Genomic DNA, 23470 nt, shown 5'->3' on the forward strand with positions numbered 1-23470 from the left:
TCTTTGATTAACGAGCTAGTCAAGTAGAGGCATACTAGTGACACTCTGTTTGTCTATATATTCACACATGTATTATGTTTCCGGTTAATACAATTGTAGCATGAATAATAAACATTTATCATGATACAAGGAAATAAATAATACTTTATTATTGCCTCTAGGGCATATTTCCTTCAGTCTTCCACTTGCACTAGAGTCAATAATCTAGTTCACATCGCCATGTGATTTAACATCAATAATTCACATCACCATGTGATTAACACCCATAGTTCACATCTCTATGTGACCAACACTCAAAGGGTTTACTAGAGTCAATAATCTAGTTCACATCATTATGTGATTAACACCCAAAGAGTACTAAGGTGTGATCATGTTTTGATTGTGAGATAATTTTAGTCAACGGGTCTATCACACTCAGATCCGTAAGTATTTTGCAAATTTCTATGTCTACAATGCTCTGCACGGAGCTACTCTAGCTAATTGCTCCCACTTCCAATATGTATCTAGACCGAGACTTAGAGTCATCTAGATTTAGTGTCAAAACTTGCATCGACGTAACCCTTTACGACGAACCTTTTGTCACTTCCATAATCGAGAAACATATCCTTATTCCACTAAGGATAATTTTGACCGCTGTCCAGTGATCTACTCCTAGATCACTATTGTACTCCCTTGCCAAAATCAGTGTAGGGTATACAATAAATCTGGTACACAGCATGGCATACTTTATAGAACCTATGGCCGAGGCATAGGGAACGACTTTCATTCTCTTTCTATCTTCTGCCGTGGTCGGGCTTTGAGTCTTACTCAATTTCACACCTTGTAACATAGGCAAGAACTCTTTCTTGACTGTTCTATTTTGAACTACTTCAAAAACTTGTCAAGGTATGTACTCATTGAAAAAACTTATCAAGCGTCTTGATCTATCTCTATAGATCTTGATGCTCAATTATGTAAGCAGCTTCACCGAGGTCTTTCTTTGAAAAACTCCTTTCAAACACTCCTTTATGATTTTGAGAAAATTCTACATTATTTTTGATCGACAATATGTCATTAACATATACTTATCAGAAAGGCTGTAGCGCTCCCACTCACTTTCTTGTAAATACAGGCTTCACCACAAGTCTGTATAAAACCATATGCGTTGATCACATTATCAAAGCGTATATTCCAACTCCGAGAGGCTTGCACCAGTCCATAAATGGATCGCTGGAGCTTGCACACTTTGTTAGCACCTTTAGGATCGACAAAACCTTCTGGTTGCATCATATACAACTCTTCTTTGAGATATCCATTAAGGAATGCAGTTTTGACATCCATTTGCCAGATTTCATAAAATGCGGCAATTGCTAACATGATTCGGACAAACTCTAAGCATCGATACGAGTGAGAAAATCTCATCGTAGTCAACACCTTGAACTTGTCGAAAACCTTTTGTGACAATTCGAGCTTTGTAGATAGTAGCACTACTATCAGCGTCCGTCTTCCTCCTGAAGATCCATTTATTCTCAATGGCTCACCGATCATCGGGCAAGTCAATCAAAGTCCATACTTTGTTCTCATACATGGATCCCATCTCAGATTTCATGGCCTCAAACTATTTCGCGGAATCTGGGCTCATCATCGCTTCCTCATAGTTCGTAGGTTCGTCATGGTCTAGTAACATGATTCCCAGAATAGGATTACCGTCCCACTCTGGTGCGGAACATATTCTATTTGACCTACGAGGTTCGGTAGTGACTTGATCTGAAGTTTCATGATCATCATCATTAGCTTCCTCACTAATTGGTGTAGGGCTCACAGGAACTGATTTCTGTGAAGAACTACTTTCCAATTTGGGAGCAGGTACAATTACCTCATCAATTTTTACTTTCCTCCCACTCACTTCTTTCGAGAGAAACTCCATTTCTAGAAAAGATCCATTCTTAGCAACGAATATCTTGCCTCCGGATCTGTGATAGAAGGTGTACCCAACAGTCTCCTTTGGGTATCCTATGAAGACACATTTCTCTGATTTGGGTTCGAGCTTATCAGGTTGAAGCTATTTCACATAAGCATGGCAGCCCCAAACTTTAAGAAACGACAGCTTAGGTTTCTTGCCAAACCACAGTTCATTTGGTGTCGTCTCAACGGATTTAGATGGTGCCCTATTTAACGTGAATGTAGTTGTCTCTAATGCATAACGCCAAAACGATAGTGGTAAATCGGTAAGAGACGTCATAGATCGCACTATATGTAATAAAGTACGGTTACGACGTTCGGACACACCATTATGCTGTGGTGTTCCAAGTGGCGTGAGTTTGCGAAACTATTCCACATTGTTTCAAATGAAGACCAAACTCGTAACTCAAATATTCGTCTCCGCGATCAGATCGTAGAAACTTTATTTTCTTGTTACGATGATTTTCCACTTCACTCTGAAATTCTTTAAACTTTTCAAATGTTTCAGACTTATGTTTCATCAAGTAGATATACCCATATCTGCTCAAATCATCTGTGAAGGTCAGAAAATAACGATACCCGCCGCGAGCCTCAACACTCATCGGACCACATACATTAGTATGTATTATTTCCAACAAGTCTGTTGCTCGCTCCATTGTTCCGGAGAACGGAGTCTTAGTCATCTTGCCCATGAGGCATGGTTCGCCAGCATCAAGTGATTCATAATCAAGTGATTCCAAAAGCCCATCAACATGGAGTTTCTTCGTGCACTTTACACCAATATGACCTAAACGGCAGTGCCACAAATATGTTGCACTATCATTATCAACTTTGCATATTTTGCCATCACTATTATGAATATGTGTATTATTACGATCGAGATTCAGTAAACCATTTACATTGGATGTATGACCATAGAAGGTGTTATTCATGTAAATAGAACAACAATTATTCTCTGACTTAAATGAATAACCGTATCGCAATAAACATGATCAAATCATATTCATGCTCAACACAAACAGCAAATAACATTTATTTAGGTCCAACACCAATCCCGAAGGTATGGGGAGTGTGCGATGGTGATCTATCAACCTTGGAATCACTTCCAACACACATCGTCACTTCGCCCTCAACTAGTTTTTGTTCATTTTGCAACTCCCGTTTCGAGTTACTACTCTTTAGTAACTGAAGCAGTATCAAATACCGAGGGGTTGCTATAAACACTAGTAAAGTACACATCAATAACATGTATATCAAATATACCTTTGTTCACTTTGCCATCCTTCTTATCCGCCAAGTATCTAGGGCAGTTCCACTTCCAGTGACCATTTCCTTTGTAGTAGAAGCACTCAGTTTCAGGGTTGGGTCTAGCTTTGGGCTTCTTCATGGGAGTGGCAACTTGCTTGCCATTCTTCTTGAAGTTACCTTTCTTTCCCTTGCCCTTTTACTTGAAACTAGTGGTCTTGTCAACCATCAACACTTGATGTTTTTCTTGATTTCTACCTTCGCCGATTTCAGCATCGCGAAGAGCTCGGGGAATCGTTTTCGTCATCCCTTGCATATTATAGTTCATCATGAAGTTCCAGTAACTTGGTGATTGTGACTAGAGAGCTCTGTCAATCACTATCTTATCTGGAAGATTAACTCCCACTTGATTCAAGTGATTGTAGTACTCAGACATTCTGAGCACATGCTTACTGTTTGAGCTATTCTCCTCCATCTCGTAGGCAAAGTACTTGTCAGAGGTCTCATACCTCTCGACTCGGGCATGAGTCTGAAATACCAATTTCAGCTCTTGGAACATCTCATATGCTCCATGACATTTCAAAACATTTTTTAAGTCTCGATTCTAAGCCGTAAAGCATGGTGCAGTAAACTATCAAGTAGTCATCATACTGAGCTTTGCCAAACGTTCATAACGTCTGCATCTGCTCCTGCAATAGGTCCGTCACCTAGCGGTGCATCAAGGACATAATTCTTCTATGCAGCAATGAGGAGAATGCTCAGATCACGGACCAAGTCGGCATCATTGCTACTATCATCTTTCAACTTAGTTTTCTCTAGGAACATATCATAAATAAAACGGGGAAGTTATACGCGAGCTATTGATCTACAACATAGATATGCAAATATTATCAGGACTAAGTTCATGATAAATTTAAGTTAAATTAATAATATTAGTAAAGAACTCCCACTTAGATAGACATCCCTCGAGTCATCTAAATGATCACGTGATCCATATCAACTAAACCATGTCCGATCATCACGTGAGATGGAGTAGTTTTCAATGGTGAACATCACTAAGTTGATCATATCTACTATATGGTTCACGTTCGATCTTTCAATCTCAGTGTTCCGAGGCCATATCTGCATATGCTAGGCTCGTCAAGTTTAACCCGAGTATTCTGCGTGTGCAAAACTGGCTTGCACCCGTTGTATGTGAACGTAGAGCTTATCACACCCGATCATCACGTGGTGTCTCAGCACGAAGAACTGTCACAATGGTCCATACTCAGGGAGAACACTTATACCTTCAAATTTTAGTAAGGGATCATCTTATAAAGCTACCGCCGAACTAAGCAAAATAAGATGTATAAAAGATAAACATCACATGCAATCAAAATATGTAACATGATATGGCCATCATCATCTTGTGCCTTTGATCTCCACCTCCAAAGTACTTTCATGATCTCCATCGTCACCGTTATGACACCATGATCTCCATCATCTTGATCTCTATCAACGTGTCGTCACATGGTCGTCTCGCCAACTATTGCTTTTGCAACTATTGCTATCGCATAGCGATAAAGTAAAGCAATTATATGGTGCTTGCATCTTATGCAAGAAAGAGACAACCATAAGGCTACTTCCGGTTGCCGATAACTTTAACAAAACATGATCATCTCATACAACAATTTATATCTCATCACGTCTTGACCATATCACATCACAACATGCCCTGCAAAAACAAGTTAGACGTCCTCTACTTTGTTGTTGCAAGTTTTACGTGGCTGCTACGGGCTTAGCAAGAACCATTCTTACCTACGCATCAAAACCACAACGATTTTTGTCAAGTGTGTTGTTTTAACCTTCAACAAGGACCGGGCGTAGTCACACTCGATTCAACTAAAGTTGGAGAAACAGGCACCCACTAGCCACCTGTGTGCGAAGCACGTCGGTAGAACCATTCTCGCGTAAGCATATGCGTAATGTTGGTCTGAGCCGCTTCATCCAACAATACCGCCGAATCAAAGTATGACATGCTGGTAAGCAGTATGACTATTATCGCCCACAACTCTTTGTGTTCGACTCGTGCATATAGCATCTACGCATAGACCTGGCTCGGATGCCACTGTTGGGGAACGCAGTAATTCAAAAAAATTCCTACTGGGGCCCCTAACCCAATTCGCCCCCCTACCATATTTGGATAAGGGGGAAAGGAAGGAGGGGGGAGGGGAAGGAAGTAGGAGTCCTACTTCATAGTTTCCTTTTCCTCCTCTCCTTTCCCTTTCTCCCCATGTTGCTGGCCCTATAGGGGGCGTGCCAGCCCCTTGTGGGCTGGTGTGTTCCCTTACTTGGCCCATTAAGCCCATATCTTTGTCGGGGGTTGCCCGGAACCCCTTCCGGTGACCCGGTACCACCCGGAACATTTCCGGTGTCCGAATATAGCCTTCCAATATATGAATCTTTACCTCTCGACCATTTCGAGACTCCTCGTCATATCCGTGATCTCATCCGGGACTCCGAACAAACTTCGGTCATCAAATCACATAACTCATAATACAAATCGTCATCGAACGTTTAGCGTGCGGACCCTACGGGTTCGAGAACTATGTAGACATGACCGAGACACATCTCCGGTCAATAATCAGTAGCGGAACCTAGATGCTCATATTGGCTCCTACATATTCTACGAAGATCTTTATCAGTCAAACCGCATAACAACATACGTTGGTCCCTTTGTCATCGGTATGTTACTTGCCCGAGATTCGATCGTCGGTATCCTCATACCTAGTTCAATCTCGTTACCGGCAAGTCTCTTTACTCGTTCCGTAATGCATCATCCCACAACTAACTCATTAGTCACATTGTTTGCAAGGCTTATAGTGATGTGCATTACCGAGAGGGCCCAGAGATACCTCTCCGATACACGGAGTGACAAATCCTAATCTCGATCTATGCCAACCCAACAAACACCTTCGGAGACACCTGTAGAGCATCTTTATAATCACCCAGTTATGTTGTGACGTTTGATAGCACACAAGGTGTTCCTCCGGTATTCGGGAGTTGCATAATCTCATAGTTAGAGGAACATGTATAAGTCATGAAGAAATCAATAGCAATAAAACTTAACGATCATAATGCTAAGCTAACGGATGGGTCTTGTCCACCACATCATTCTCCTAATGATGTGACCCCGTTCATCAAGTGACAAAACATGTCTATGGTTAGGAAACATAACCATCTTTGATAAATGAGCTAGTCAAGTAGAGGCATACTAGGGACACTTATGTTTTGTCAATGTATTCAGACATGTACTAAGTTTCCGGTTAATACAATTCTAGCATGAATATTAAACATTTTATCATGAAATAAGGAAATAAGTAATAACTTTATTATTGCTTGTAGGGCATATTTCCTTCATTGGTATCTTCAAGAAGGTTTGCTGATCTTCAAGAATTCATTCTGGAATTCCCTAGCAATGAGAAGAATTCGTGTTAGGACTCAAGACTAGTGAGTTGTTGTCAATGAAGGTGTTCTACACTTAGTTTATGTACGGCTGCACTTCTTCCATGTTTGTCAAGACATCGATCATAAGAGTCGACCACTCGGTAGGTGAAAAGGTCTTGCGCTTCGATTCACTTGCTTTTCCACCTTGGCCGTCGAAGAGGCGAAGGTCGGAAACATTACTGGTGGGTTCTCCATTGTAACGAGGAGCTGGATTTAACCTAGTCTGAATACTATCATGATCGTACTTTGTCGTGGTTGTTGCCACCTCCTCGTTCAGGTATGCCTCGGCTATGGAGGCTTGGATGCAGGCTTTATTCTTACGTTTGCCACGAAGATGCTTGAACTCCCGTTCAGGTGCATACTAAAGGAAATATGCCCTAGAGGCAATAATAAAGTTGTTATTTATATTTCCTTATATCATGATAAATATCTATTATTCATGCTGGAATTGTATTAACCGGAAACTTGATGCATGTGTGGATACATAGACAAAACAGTGTCCCTAGTAAGCCTCTACTAGAATAGCTCGTTAATCAAAGATGGTTAAGTTTCCTAACCATAGACATGTGTTGTCATTTGATGAACGGGATCACATCATTAGGAGAATGATGTGATGTACATGACCCATCCGTTAGCTTAGCATAATGATCGTTAAGTTTTATTGATATTGCTTTCTTCATGACTTATACATGTTCCTTTGACTATGAGATTATGCAACTCCCGAATACCGGAGGAATACCTTGTGTGGTATCAAACGTCACAACATAAACGGGTGATTATAAAGATTCTCTACAGGTATCTCTGAAGGTGTTTTGGGGTTGGCATAGATCGAGATTAAGATTTGTCACTCTGAGTATCGGAGAGGTATCTCTAGGCCCTCTCGGTAATGCACATCATAATAAGCCTTGCAAGCAATGTGACTAATGAGTTAGTTACGGGATGATTCATTACGGAATGAGTAAAGAGACTTGCCGGTAACGAGATTAAACTAGGTATGAGGATACCGACGATCGAATCTCGGGCAAGTAACATACCGATGACAAAGGGAATAACGTATGTTGTCATAACGGTTCGATCGATAAAGATCTTCATAGAATATGTGGGAACCAATATGAGCATCTAGGTTCCGCTATTGGTTATTAACCGGAGAGGTGTCTCGGTCATGTCTACATAGTTCTCGAACCCGTAGGGTCCGCACGCTTAACGTCCGATGATGATTTGTATTATGAGTTATGTGTTTTGGTGACCGAAGATTGTTCGGATTCCCGGATGAGATCACGGACATGACGAGGAGCTCGAAATGGTCGAGAGGTAAAGATTGATATATTGGACGATAGTATTCGCACTCCGGAATGGTTTCGGAGTGTTTCGGATATTTATCGGAGTACCGGAAGGTTACCGGAACCCCCCGGGGAAAGTAATGGGCCACATGGGCCATAGGGGAGAGAGAGGGCATCCCGCAAGGGGGTGGGGCGCCCCCCCCATTGGGAGTCCGAATTGGACAAGGGGAGGGGGGCGGCCCTGATGTCTACTACGCAACTTTATTCTTGTAGACTCGTGTTGGGCCTCCAAGCGCAGAGTTTTGTAGGACAATAGCAATTTTCCCTCAAGTGGATGACCTAAGGTTTATCAATCCGTGGGAGGTGTAGGATGAAGATGGTCTCTCTCGAACAACCCTGCAACCAAATACAAGAAATCTCTTGTGTCCCCAACACACCCAATACAATGGCAAATTGTATAGGTGCACTAGTTCGGCGAAGAGATGGTGATAAAAGTGTAATATTGATGGTAGAAATATATTTTTATAATCTGAATAAATAAAAACATCAAGGTAGAAAATAGTAAACGGGCACAAAAACGGTATTACAATTCTTGAAAATGAGGCCTAGGGTTCGTACTTTCGCTAGTGCAATCTCTCAACAATGCTAATATAATTGGATCATATAACCATCCCTCAAAGTGCGATGAAGAATCACTCCAAAGTTCCTATCTAGCGGAGAACATAAGAATAAATTGTTTGTAGGGTACGAAACCACCTCAAAGCTATTTTTTCCGTTTGATCTATTCAAGAGTTCGTACTAAAATAACACAAAGCTATTCTTTCCGTTCGATCTATCCTAGATTTCGTACTAAAATAACACCAACGCAAATTCATATTCATAATACTTGATCCAACACAAAAAATTTCAAAGAGTGCCCCAAGATTTCTACCGGAGAAACAAAGACAAGAACGTGCATCAACCCCTATGCATAGATTACTGCAATGTCACCTTGGGAATCCGCGAGTTGAGTGCCAAAATATATATCAAGTGAATCAATATGATACGCCATTGTCACCACGAGTATTCAATTGCAAGACATATATCAAGTGTTCTCAAATCCATAAAAGTATTCAATCCGATAACAACGAAATCTCAAAGGGAAAACTCAATTCATCACAACAAGATAGAGAGGAGAAAACACCATATGATCCGACTATATTAACAAAGCCCACAATACATCAAGATCGTGACATCTCAAGAACACGAGAGAGAGAGAGAGAGATTAAACACATAGCTACTGGTACAAACCCTCAGCCCCGAGGGTGGACTACTCCCTCCTCATCGTGGTGGCCGCCGAGATGATGAAGATGGCCACCGGAGATGATTCCCCCCCGCCGGCAGGGTGCCAGAGCGGGGTCTAGATTGGTTTCTCGTGGCTACAGAGCCTTGTGGTGGTGGAACTTCTTATCTAGGGCTACCCCGAAGGGTTTTGGAATATTTGGGATTTTATAGGGCAAAGAGGGGGTGCAGGAGGCCACCGAGGTGGGCACAACCCACCTGGCACGCCTGGCACTTGGCATTATGTCAATAGGTTAGTCTCAAAAAAATGATATAAAATGATTGTAAAATGATTGTAAAACATCCAAGAATGATAATATAACAGCATGGAACAATAAAAAATTATAGATACATTGGAGACGTATCAGGCCCCCCTTTCCTTCTCCCTCTCCCTCTCCTTTCCCCTTTCCCCCTCTAGTGGGTTTCCCCCCACTTGGCGCGCCCTCTAGGGTCGGCCTCCTCCCCTCACCTCCTTTATATACGGGGGCAGGGGGCACCCCAAAGCACATCAATTGTTCTTAGCCGTGTGCGGTGCCCCCCTCCATCGTTTACTCCTCCGATCATATTGTCGTAGTGCTTAGGCGAAGGCCTGTGCGGATTACTTCACCATCACCGTCACCACGCCGTCGTGCTGACGAAACTCTCTCTCGACACTTTGCTAGATCAAGAGTTCGAGGGACGTCATCGAGCTGAACGTGTGCAGAACTCGGAGGTACCGTACGTTCGGTGCTTGATTGGTTGGATCGAGAAGACGTTCGACTACATCAACCGCGTTAAGCTAAAGCTTCCGCTTTCAGTCTACAAGGGTACGTGGACACACTCTCCCCCTCTCTTTGCTATGCATCTCCTAGATAGATCTTGCGTGATCGTAGGAAATTTTTTGAAATTGCATGCTACGTTCCCCAACACATACTGTCATCGGAACTGCACAGGTCCTCCCATTCTAGCCTCATACGCGAGATGTAAGATCATATGTTGCATCGGATTAAAGAAACCTGGTGGAAATATCTTCTCTAATTTGCATAGCAACTCAGGTTCTTATTCGTCCAACTTTGCAACCACTTCATAATCTAATTCTTTGGCATGAAGCTGGCGGAAGAAGTAGCTCAACTCCGCCAGCACTCGCCAAATATCCTCTCTGACATACTCTCGAACCATCACAGGCATTATCCGCTCAAGCCATACATGGTATTCATGACTCTTGAGGCCTCCTATTCGCTTTGTAGCCATATTCACTCCCCTCATGATATTAGCTGCATATCCACCAGGGAAGTACAACCTGTTCACAATCCATTGGAGAATTTCCTTCCTTTGGGGCATTGAAGGGGTGAAAGGGCATGTTGGCTTCTTCCAAGAATTACCTTTTGCACGAGGCACCAATTTTAATTTTGGCCTGTTGCATAGCTGGGCTTGATCGATCCTAGCCTAAATGTTATCCATTGACTTCTCTGTGTCGAGGAGTGTGCTGAGTAAGTCCTCCGCAATATTCTTTTCAGGGTGCATTACATCAAAGTTGTGTGGAAGGAGAAGATCTTTAAAGTAAGGGAGCCTCCATAAGCTAGGAATGTGAGTGCACTGGTGTGTATCTCCAAATCCCACAAAACCTTTCCCATCGAGATTTTCCTCCAGAGCATCTAACTCATCCTTAAGCATGGTTGCATGTGGTGGTGGGTCTTTTCCCATGCATGGTTGCATGTTGAGAGGACCTGATCCCATACATAATTAATTGTATGATGATGTGACATGCTTACCTGATGTAAATAAGTTCGTGATGATGATTCTCTTAGGTATATATGATATCAGGCTATAGTATGGGTTGCAAAAATGATGAAGATGACTTTGACTCTGGCGATGATGTTGGAGCGGCAGGTCCTGGATGCCGCAACATTATGGTGTAGTTTCCTAGTTTATCTTCCTTGTATTTGTGGATGAGTTGCTTTGTTTTTCCATAATAGGCTATGAATTTAAGTTCTGTATTATGTTCCAGTGGTTGTAGGTTATCTGGCCACAATAAGTGCTTCGACGACGAGCATTTGCATGTGTTTCCTACTAGTTCCCAACTCGCTTCTCTCTCTTATCGTCGTCCATTTGTTGTTTGTGTAAGATTGGATATTTCAGTATGCAAGTATTAGAAACTAATACGTCCATTTTGCGTCAAATTATCTATTGTTATTTACGTAATTACAATGTTATATTCTACAATGTGATGCAATTCTAGTGCCTTTTCTATCTTAAGTTGCAAGATATACCGAAGGAGGGAAATTATCGACAACTGAAATTCTGACCTGAAAAAGTGACCGCATACATAGCAATTCTCCGGAGCTTAAATTGACGTGAAATTCTTTAGAGAATTATCTTGGGATATATTAAAAATACTGGAGGAAAAATATGCCAGAGGGGCCATGCCACTTGGCCATGTGGGGCACTTGTGGCTCCCCTTCCGACGCCCTTCTCCTATATGAAGCCATTTACCCTAAAAATAGAGAGAAGACTTTCGGGACCAGCCACCGCCGTCTCGAGGCGGATACAGAGGTGGAGAACTTTTGCTCTCTGGCGGAGCAATTCTGCAGGGGAAAATTTCCTTCGAAAGGGGGGAAATCAAAGCCATCGTCATCACCAATATGTTCCTATCATCATGGGAGGCCTCAACTTCATCAACATCTTCACTAACATCATCTCATCTATAACTCTAGTTTCTCTCTTATGTTCAATCTTTCTATCAAACATCAGATTGGTACCTGAGGGTGCTAGTAGTGTTGATTACATTTTATAGTTGACGCTAGTTTGTTTACTTGGTGGAAGATTATTATGTTCAGATTGTTGACTGCATATTTATACCCACTGAACATTTGGCACATCCGGCTAGAAAAGAAAAAAATTGCACATATAACAAAATTCCAATGTTTCGAAAGTGGTAACCATATAGCAGCTTGGCTCTTCATAGGAAAAAAAGAAAGAGAAAAGGAGAATAAAAAACAAGAAAAGGAGAATAAGGCCGGGAAAAGCCCTATGAAATCAAACGGCGCAACGCCGGTGATGTGAATGGAATCCCCAAGAATGCGGTCCCATCACGGAGAACGATGGGTTGGCCGCGGGGGTGCACACACAACCAGAGTCTCCATGCCGAGAGATGCATTTCGTTGGTATGTAAAAGAACGTCTTATATTTTCTTTTTTTTGCGGAAAGTCTTATATTTTCGTAAAGTACAGATGGCGATCGAATTAGTTGAGCTATGCTAAAGATCAAGACCAAATCACTTAAAAAGCAAGATTACGATCAAAACAACTCTTTGTTCGCACACGAACACGTCACCGTGTACCCTCTACGCCGGGGGTGATGCACCGCAGCTCACGTCGAAGGAGACCCGGCTGGAAGCGCGGTATGCAGGCAATCCGGCGGGTGCTTTTGAGGACCCGAAACCCCACACGCCCGGGAGGGACCCCGTCAGGGCGCGCGACGGCTATGGTCTGCCCTAGGTCAACCTGATTGCCCCTAGGGCCTCGAGGTTCGCCGCCCTGCAATGAAGAAGAACGAACGAAGAACAAGGAAGAAGAAGAACAAGGGAGAGAGATAAAGGTAAAGGTAAAAGATGATAGATTGATATGTTCGATTGTGTGTTGTTATTCAATCGGCCGTCACCTATTACATATATATGAGGCAGCTGGACTTTCCGTACAAGAAAAAGACTCAAATCCCGTCCAAAACATCAAAAGATAACCTAACTCGGACCACGAGGGCCGGAACTTCCGGGCTAAAATTACATCAAGTAGCCCTCTTGCACAGCTCCTGCAAGTCGCATATGGCTTCGGATCGCTATGGTTCCAAAAGCAAAGCTCTAGATCTTGCAATGGAGACAAATTCCTTAGTTGATCGCTTTTTCATCCGAGGTCATCTTGATGTCGAAATCGGCCCCGCAAATCTGCAAATAATGTTAAAATTCTAGTTTTCGGGGCGCACTGCGTGCAAAGTTTCTATTTTGCCCGGAACCTCCCCGAAAGTTTTGCCCGGAACTTCCGGGGCAAACTTATGCAGCACATAGTTTTGGCTCTAACTTTTGCATACGAACTCCGATTTAGACATTCTTTATATCAAAATCGATCGTTTCGACGAGACGAAGACAATCCATGTAGAAACTTTTCCCATATCAGGCCATCTTGGGGGCGTAATAAACCGAATAGTGCGGATCATTCTGGTGGCGTGACATCCTGCAGCTTACATCAACTTACAGGGGGGTCACGTCGGTGGAGGTGTGAGATGGAAGCACGGTGCTGTTTTGGAAAGATTTGTGGCACACTAATATCCTCAGTGACAGCCACCCCAGGCTGTTTTCATTTGCTACTAACGAAGATGTCTCGGTGCAAGCGCTACTGACAGCTCCGACACTTGGGCATAATTTCCAGCTGTCGATCTCTGCACAAGCCAGGGAGGAATTGCGTGACCTTCAATGCAGCATGGCCTCGACAGAATTGAGTGAAGCCCCTGACATCTGGAGATGCGTCTGGGGATCCGGAGACTTTGCTCCTAGGCAGTTTTACGATCATTGCTTCCGTGAGGTGGTGGCGGATGATGCGTTCAAATGGATCTGTAAATCAAAATGCACTAATAAGTGGAGGGTATTTGCGTGGCTCCTTCTAGCGGACAGGCTGAACACTAGAATCATGCTGAAGAGGCGAGGTATGAAACTGCGAGATGATGTGTATACTTGCCTCCTCTGTGATAGCCCGCCAGAAGAGACGGTAGAACATCTGTTCTTCGATTGTGCCTTCAGTAGAACGTGTTGGAGGAAGCTGGGGATCGAGTGGGCACACGGTGCAAACAGGCTTCAGCTTGTGCATGAGGCAAAGGACAAGTGGACAAGCCCCATGTTTATGGAGGTCTTTGTCATTGCGGCCTGGAGTGTGTGGAAAGAACGCAACAACAAGCACTTTAGAGGGGTGCTGCCTACGGTTGATGGCTGGCTTCTGAGATTCAAAAACGATTTTGGTATGATGAGGCACAGAGTCAAGGAGGCCTTGGTGCCGTTTGTGGATAGTTTTGTCACGTCCATCTAGCATACAACAGCCTTTTCTCTTGTGCTTTTGTTTGTACACTCTTCTCCCTCTCTCTGGTGGTGAGGACTTACCATATCCACCCCTGATGTAGGGCCAGGGAGTTTTAAGTTGTGTTTGTTGAATTAATATAAAGTCAGTGGGGGGTTGCCCTCACTGTCCTGAGCTTTCAAAAAAAATCAACCGAATAGTGTTCTGAATACAAAATCTGGGTACTTCGAACACAACTTCGGCCTTAGAGATGAGACCGGATGACTATGGCCCAAATATCAAAGTTTTTCCTTTTGACGATACGGAACTTTCTCGCTTTGAGAACTTCTCCATTTGAGGCCATCTTAATTAAGTTCTTGGCCGTGCCAAAATCTGGTGTCAACACATGCCCCCCTGTTTTTCGGCAAACTTGTGTGCCGAAAAATAACTTGCATGATGCTTTTCCTAAGGACGATGTCAACACTCCATCGGCCATTTTATGTGCTTAGGGCGATAATTTCTATATCGGCCATGTTTACGCTTAGGGCGATAATTCTATACCGGCCACTGATTTTAACTTCTTGTTTACATCATACCCTGGAACCGATTACCACCAATCGGCTTTAAAGATATGGAAATGAACCCGTTCCTCGTAGCACTAAGGAAATCAAACTCCGAGAGGTCACACCCTGTTAAGCAAGTAACATCCGGATGATTCCAATCCACCGATGCATCGGCCAAAGCAACACAAGCCGAATTATCCGCGTGAATGACTTCTACCTCATCATCGACCCATTGTATTAAGAATTGATGCATGGTAGATGGCACACATTGGTTAGCATGAACCCAATCGCGGCCTAATATAACATTATAGTTACCTTGCACCTCGGCGATGAAGAATGTGGTGGCCAAAGTTTTGCTTCCCACGGTGAGTTCCATGCACATCACACCTTTGGCCTCTGTCTTTTCTTTACCCTCAAATCCATTAAGTACCATATTGGTCTTCATCAATGCATCATCATCTAACCCCAACTTCTTGAAGACCGAGTAGGGCATAAGATTTACCACAGCACCACCATCAACGAGCATCCTTGCAACCGGCGATCCGTTAATATGACCTTTGAGGTACAATGGCTTCAAGTGTTTCACCGGTTCTTTTGGCTTCTCGAAGATAGCGTTCTTTGGACCAAAATCCAGTTGAGCCACCTCCCCTTCTTCACCTATAACACGAAACTCGGCAGGTAAGTAATACACCATATTAATATCCATACCTTCCAGAACCGGTGTAGATTCGTAATCCACCATCTCATCTTCATCTCCCAATGTGTATATTGGGCTTAGAGTTTCCTCAATTGAAGGGAATGTTTCAGGTGGTGTGGACGATGTAATAGGGGTTGCATCATCCTCTTTTGGTGGTGAAGGCGTTGCTGCAGCTAATGTAGAAGCATCTGTGTTTTGTTTTTGTTTAGGCCTCCACACTTGTTTTGTGAGTGCCATGGGCCGAATTTCACTTAACAATTCGTCCCTTTGCCTCTCCTCTTTGTGCTCTACCTTCTCGTGGTTCCTCATGCGTTGTAATCTCCTTTTCATGGTCTTGGTTAAACCGGGAGGACACCACTTAGGTTGAGTATATTTGGGATCTCTTGGTTTGGCCTTGCTTGTGCTTGCCTCATGATCACTAACCATGGAACCCTGCTGAACAATAACAATATCACCATTAGAAGTAGCCAGATTACCAACAATCGGCTTTTCGATCTCCTTTTGCTTGTCACATTCTGCAATTTCCGCATTACATGACTTAACACGCCACACTTTTTTGTTGGCCTTACTTGGAGAAATTTTTGTTGGCCGATTAACACCATAGCTCAAACGGCCTTGTGTGGGATAATAAAGCCTCTCGCGAGCAGTCCTTCTAGGTGTTGCCCACCCTATATGGAAAGCATAAGGAGCCATTGGGGGATGCCCCCATCCTCCACTGAAGCCTCTCATGTAATATGGAGCATAGGAGGGTTGTGACATCCATGGTGTCGGTGCCCATGACCCATATGGCCTTGCATAGCGTCGAAACTCTTGCTCACGAGGCAATCTTGAATGCTTTGAATGTGATGGCTGATTAGAGCTAGAACCGGCTGCTTGACTTGCATATTTGGATAGCAACATATCAAAAGTTGGCCTGATTCGCTTGCGCTTACCTTCACTCTTCCCCCACTTGCCAACTTCTGAATTCTTGGGCTTGATAAATTTAACATGAGTATCTTTTTGTACTTGTGGTTGCCCCCCGAGTGCAGGATTTTTTATGGTGATCTTCAATACTTCCTTGCCATTGGGTTGCTTATCAAGCACAACCTCTCGTCCCAAGACTTTGTCGCCCTCCTTGCCTTTCCTGGGTTCACCAATAAGAACATTATCTTTATTAGCAGATTCGGCTATGCTCGGCCGAATCAACATTTTCTTTCCCTCCAAGTCCATGGTGTTCATCGAGAAGGGTTGTTTCAATCGTCCATCATTAATGGCCGATTGTATCCGTCGTCTGAAAACATTGCAATCGTTAGTAGCATGAGAAAATGAATTATGGTACTTGCAATAAGCACGCCGTTTCAGCTCCTCAAACGGCGGTATGGTGTGTGATATTCTAATCATCTTATCTTGCAAGAGAGCATCAAATATTTTATCACACTTTGATATATCAAAAGTAAACCTCACTTCCTCATCACGATTCTTGCGAATCGGCTTAAGAGCATTGCACATATAAGGTTTGGCCTTTGAGGACCAAACAAATTCAGTAGTATAGACATCAACCTCATCGTCCGAATTATCATCATTGTGTTCAACCATATGCATTCTAGGACGATCGGTTGTAGACATATGGACCACTTTACTTCGACTCTCTTGGGCCAAAGCTTTTTGTAAGACTTGGTTAATGCTCAAAAACTCATAAGTTTCTAGCTTCTCTTTAATGTGAGTTTTCAAACCATTAAGAACAAGATCCGCCAAGTCTTTCTCAGTTATCACTAAGCTATAACATCGGTTTTTTATATCTCTAAATCTCTTGACATAATCGGTGACCGATTCATCATGTTTTTGCCTAACCGATGTAAGATGTGACAACTTCAGCTCATTATCACCGCTATAAAAATGATCATGAAACTTTTGCTCTAATTGCGACCATAAGAGAATTGAACCATGTGGTAAAGCAGCAAACCATGAAAATGTGGTGCCAGTTAAAGACAAGGGAAATAAACGCACTTTCAACTCTTCTATGGAACCTGCTTCACCCAACTGTGCTAGATACTGACTCACATGCTCCCAAGTCGTTTTCGTACCCTCACCACTAAATTTAACAAAATTAGGAATCTTATAACCCTGAGGGTAAGAAATTGCATCAAAGTGTTCAGGATAAGGCTTTAGGTACGCACGACTCTTTACTTTCGGCTCGTTTTCGAAAGTTTCTAGAAACATCTTATGCAAATCCTCCCTTAATTTAGCTAAAATTGGTTCCGAGGTAGATGAAGATGTTTGTGGCAATGACATAGGAGCAACCTGAGTACTAGCTATTGGTGCCACTTGTGGGATGGGGGCCGAACCATAATTCGGCGGAAGACCAAACATGCTTGCGCCTATGGGTGGTGTGACAAAGTGATTCGGCGTTGACGCCAAATTGGGTACACTCATAATAGGATTAGGGTATGTAGGTGCAGCCACAAGCTGGTTGGTTTGAGTAGGGTAAAAATTCAACGACATATTATATTGTGGTTGCATAGGTGGTGCCGATGAAATAGGTAAAATTGGAGTAGGGTTTTCAGATATACCAACAGTACCACTGGATGATGGAGGCATATTTTTCTGAGCATTAGCACTAGCCACAAAAGAATTGTATGCCATCAGATTACCCTTACTAACAGGACGTTCAATCACAGCCACTTGCTCTGGAGAAAAAACTTTACTCACAGTGATTACATCTTGTTCGTCGATGAGGGGAGGAAGATTGACGTTTCCAACCGGAGTGATGTTGCCTTGACGGTCCTTCTTGAAACTTGAAAGAAACGCTTCCAAATCCTCCTCCTCGCGCTTCTTCTTGAGCGCCTCAAAAGCCTCTTCACGCTGCTTCTTGCGCGCTTCATAGGCTTGGCGATGTTCATCCGATAGTTCATCAAGACCGGGCTTAATGATGTTATCGGCGTCAACTTCTGAGGGCTTGGGGAGATTATACATGGTTGATGATGATTCTTGATCTTTCGTCCCCAGCGAAGTCGCCAAAAAGTGTGTTCGCACACGAACACGTCACCGTGTACCCTCGACGCCGGGGGTGATGCACCGCAGCTCACGTCGAAGGAGACCCGGCCGGAAGCGCGATACGCAGGCAATCCGGCGGGTGCTTTTGACGACCCAAAACCCCACACACCCGGGAGGGACCCTGTCAGGGCGCGCGGCGGCTATGGGCTGCCCTAGGTCAACCTGATCGCCCCTAGGGCCTCGAGGTTCGCCGCCCTGCAATGAAGAAGAACTAACGAAGAACGAGGAAGAAGAAGAACAAGGGAGAGAGATAAAGGTAAAGGTAAAAGATGATAGATTGATATGTTCGATTGTGTGTTGTTATTCAATCGGCCGTCACCTCTTACATATAAATGAGGCGGCTGGACTTTCCGTACAAGAAAAGGACTTAAATCCCGTCTAAAACATCAAAAGATAACCTAACTCGGACCACGAGGGCCGGAACTTCCGGTCAGCCCGGAACTTCCGGGCTAAAATTACATCAAGTAGCCCTCTTGCACAGCTCCTGCAGGTCGCATATGGCTTCGGATCGCGATGGTCCCAAAAGCAAAGTTGTAGATCTTGCAATGGAGAAAAATTCCTTAGTTGATCATTTTTTCATCTTGATGTCGAAATCGGCCCCTCAAATCTGTAAATAATGTTAAAATTCCAGTTTTCGGGGCGCACCGCGTGCAAAGTTTCTGTTTAGCCCGGAACCTGCCCGGAAGTTTTGCCCGGAACTTCCGGGGCAAACTTTTGCAGCACATAGTTTTGGCTCTAACTTTTGCATACGATCTCCGATTTAGACGTTCTTTATATCAAAATCGATCGTTTCGACGAGACGAAGACAATCCGTGTAGAAACTTTCCCATATGAGGCCATCTTGGGGGCGTAATCAACCGAATAGTGTTCTGAATACAAAATCTGAGTATTTCAAACACAACTTCGGCCTTAGAGATGAGACCGGATAACTATGGCCCAAATATCAAAGTTTTTCCTTTTGACGATACGGAACTTTCTCACTTTGAGCACTTCTCCATTTAAGACTATCTTAATTAAGTTCTTGGCGGTGCCAAAATCTGGTATCAACACTCTTTTGTTTTGCGAAATACGATCAAAACAACTGATCGCCGCGTGGCCTCTTTCCGCCGTCCATGATCGGCGCGTGATCCGGTGCGTACGCGCGATACGTGCATGACTACTCGCACACGCACACGATACGGGCATGGCATGGCTAGCACCCAATACACGTAAGTATTTTTTTTCTGAGAAGAAACGGTGTGCAGTTAGTTGGCCTGCGCCGATCGCGATTAGCACCCAGGGTTGCCGTCACCACGGCTGCTCCCTCGTCTCCTCATTCGCTTCGCCCCCGGTATTCCTTCCCTGCCCCCTCGGCTGGGCGCTGCTATAAATAGCAGGCAGAGCGGTGTGGAACTGAGGAGTCCATCCACACACACACACACACACAAGCGAAACCCACTCCACCCAACCGTCTCGGAGCAGAGCAGAGCCTCTCTTTGTCCTTCACCTTCGTCTTCCTCCCTCTCGGCAGCTCGACCTTTGCATGGCAGCAGTGGCTAGCTCCAAGGGGCGGGTGATCGCTGGGAGCCTCGTCGCGCGCGTCCTCGCCGGCAAGGCCAACGCCTCCCCGAGGTATGCTCACATGCCTCCTGTGAGCCGGCCGTGAAAAACAGACTAGTACATGTTCCAAGTAAATCAGTTCTAGTGCTAGTACTACTGCTACTCTAGCTGCAAGATCTTGTTCTTGTTCTCATGGAGGTCCGTAGTGCTAGTTCTAGTTCTTGTACTCTACTTGTTATTGCGCCCTCGCCTGCGGTGCCGTTGGCACTGGTTGGTTCCCCTCACACAAGCATAGCATCATCTCGCTCTGTGAATGATTAACCCCTGTTCTTTGAAGCGGCGTTGTGGGATAGGCACCATGCTAAAACTTGCCTAAACATTTTCCAACCCAAAGATAGAAAGATTGTGTGTTTCAGTTTCTTTATCGGTTTGGAAACACCCACAAAGTTCTTTATGTATAAAAAGCAGGGCAGAAATGCATTTTTCTCTCTCTGAAAAAGTTTCAGTTTCACAAACTTGTTTAGTCAGTCCCTAGGGAAAAGGAAAAGGATTGATTGATCTCCTGCCCATACGCGTCAACGATCTGTGGCAACACAGCCACAGGATGCCTCGGTGAATCTTGAGCCCACGGGAGAGCTCCACCACACAAGAGAAGGATAGATCCATGGAGATGGGAAGCATAGGCGAGGAAGGGACGGTGGACGGATATTTATTGCTCCTTGTACTCCAGTAAGTAGTTGTTGTTCACAGTGCGCAGGCAATGGGACGCATCGCTCTCCTCGGTCGTTTCTTTCGGGGAGATTTTTTCACGTCGGCGAATGGGAGGACGGGTAGGTGCGCGGTGGCTGTCCACCCGCCATCTGCCGGCCTGCGCGCTCCCTTGGTTTTTACTCCAAGGGACGGGACGGGTGGGGTGGGGCAGGCGCGAGGAGAGCTTTATTTTTTCCTTTTTCCTTTTGCAAGGGAGGAGAGAGGTGGGTGGTGGCGCCCACGGAGTTGCCGTCAGATCCAGGGGCAGATGAGCCCTGTACGGTTCCACTCCGTTCCGTTTCGTGTCGCCTTGTTCTGGGTTCCGGATCTGAACCGTCCGATCGGGACGGGCCTTGTTCCTGGGGTGTACGGGGTGCTGGGTGCACGTACAAGCTAGGGTGAGTAGGATGACGGCACCGGTCTTATCCACAAGACCCACCCACACCCACCGACGACGCCTCCTGCCTTGGCCGTCGTGCCGCTCCACCTTCTCCCCCCTACTTTGTCATCCCCTCTTTGCTGCCTGGCCCCAGACGTGCGTGTGAGCGTGGCCCAAGCGGCATGCTTCGTGCCTCCATGCGTAGAGCGCGTGTCACACGGAAAGAAAAACTGACGGGCGTCGAACCGGCACGGCACGGCACTCTTTGCGTGCGTTTCTCTCTAGAACCCGGCGTTCCGGACACCTACCACACTTTGTGGTCTGCGCTGCCCACGGCAGCAGAGAAAAAAGGCTTTAAAAAAAACTTAATGGAAAGCGGACAGCGATCTGGCCAAGATACAAACTTTTTTATACAAAAAAAAATCTTAACGTTCACTTATTGGTTGTCCACCTTTAAGATCTTGTTGATATGCTACCATCAAGTCAACGTGGTACCGTGGTATAGGAATATGATACAACGACCTCATTAACCAACGGTCCGGTTTTGGTGTTTGTTTTTCAGGAGGGCGGTGCACGCGTCGGCCTACGACAAGAACGTGGACGAGCAGGTGCGCCCGGCCTTCGTGCCGGACGATGTGATCGGCGGCGCCGGGAGCCCAGACAAGTACTGGGGCCCTCACCCCACCACCGGCGTCTTCGGCCCCGCCGCGGTCGACCCCAAGCTGGCCGCCACCCTCGCGCCGGCCAGCGCCGCCGCGAATGGTGGCGCCTCCGTGCTGGACCAGAAGGTGTGGTTCCGCCCGCTCGAGGACGTCGAGAAGCCCCCCGTCGCCTGATCGCCGGCGACCACCAAGACGACGATAGCCCAGCTCGACATCTCTATCACTCCGCTTAGCTGGGCTCGACCACCCACCTAATTATAATCTACAGTAGTGTGCTTGTGCTATAGTACAGACATGGCAGGCACCAGAACCAGTAGTAGTATTGCGGTGTTGCTGCCTGGAATAAGAGCGAGCAGAAGATGTGTGATGATGATGATGACACTGATGTTGGTGGCTGTGATGTACTCCCGTCTTAAACCGGTACTATTGCAAGTGTTTGGTAACCGCTGCGTCTCTTGATTGTGCAAATTTTGCTCTTTTGGGGACGTTCTCTGTCAGGCATTCAGTATAGACAGGGACTTGAACACATCGTGACTGAGCTGCATTTGGCTGGGGTTTGATCAACGTGTATCACGCTGTGAATTTGCTGTGTGGTCCAGACCCATATTTTTTGAAACTCGGCAAAAGATTTGCCATTTTCATTGAATAAAAATAAGGAAGAAGGTTTAGAGTTTGTGGCCAACGGCCGAATTACAAAACATCACTCTCGCGACATTGAATTACACAAATGCTTCGCACCGGCGAGACACCACAGATTACACTCATCTTTGATCCTAGCAACAATAACACCAACCGGCACCGCCAAGTTGCAGAAGACCCATGCGTTCCGTTCCTTCCAAATTTCCCACGAAACGAGTAGCATGAGGGAGATGAGCGGCTTTCTGGACTGCGTCTTCATGGTCGCGTTGAGACTCCACCAATCTTTAACTGAATTCATGTGACCCCACTTCACGAGGTTCACGTCATGAAGGCCAAGCCAAACCTTGATCAAAGCCCAAACTCTAGCTGTGTATCTGTATTGGAAGAGAATGTGTGCCGCTGATTCTTGGACTTGTTTACAAAGGGGGCAAAGGTTGCAATTAGGCCATCTACGTTGCTGCAGCCGGTCTGCCGTCCAAACCCTGTTGTTGATGACAAGCCAAGCGAAAAACTTGCATTTTGGAGGAGCCCAATTCTTCCAGACCGTTTGCACAAGATCCGTGTCAACTAAGTCCCTGAACTGGACCTCATATGCCGATGCAGCGGAGTAGTGGCCATCATTCGTTAGCTTCCAGGAGATGGTATCCATCCTCTCTGGGTTGAGGTGAATGGGGGAGAGCTTTTCCCATAGATTGACGAACTCAGTTAGATGATGAACGGAGATGCCCGCGCTGATGTTAATTTAGGAGACCCAAAAGTTATTGTGTATCGCCTTTTGGACCGAGCAGTTCTTTCTTCTAGACAGCAAGAATATGCGGGGAGCAATATCTTTGGGCCTCAGCCCCCAAGCCAGGCAGACTCCCAGAAAGAAGCACGGAGGCCATCACCAATCTCCACTTTGGTAGCAGCCGCAAAGAT

The 23470-nt window shown here is 45.0% G+C and overlaps 1 protein-coding gene across 1 annotated transcript; it reads left to right on the forward strand.

Annotated features, from left to right (window-relative positions):
- The first annotated feature begins 19943 nt into the window (after window positions 1-19943).
- On the forward strand, window positions 19944-22356 carry LOC123054464 (late embryogenesis abundant protein At5g17165). Its single transcript, XM_044478242.1, has 2 exons — window positions 19944-20194; window positions 21814-22356. The coding sequence occupies exons 1-2, from the start codon at window positions 20106-20108 to the stop codon at window positions 22085-22087; spliced, it is 363 nt and encodes a 120-aa protein (XP_044334177.1). The 5' UTR covers window positions 19944-20105; the 3' UTR covers window positions 22088-22356.
- The last annotated feature ends 1114 nt before the right edge of the window (window positions 22357-23470 follow it).

This window comes from Triticum aestivum, chromosome 2D (genome assembly GCF_018294505.1).
Source record: "Triticum aestivum cultivar Chinese Spring chromosome 2D, IWGSC CS RefSeq v2.1, whole genome shotgun sequence".
Taxonomy (NCBI): Eukaryota; Viridiplantae; Streptophyta; class Magnoliopsida; order Poales; family Poaceae; genus Triticum; species Triticum aestivum.

Coding starts and splice junctions, on each gene's coding strand:
- LOC123054464 (XM_044478242.1), top strand. CDS start 20,106: ATGGCAGCAGTGGCTAGCTCCAAGGGGCGGGTGATCGCTGGGAGCCTC. Junction 20,195..21,813: donor AAGGCCAACGCCTCCCCGAG/GTATGCTCACAT, acceptor TTTGTTTTTCAG/GAGGGCGGTGCACGCGTCGG.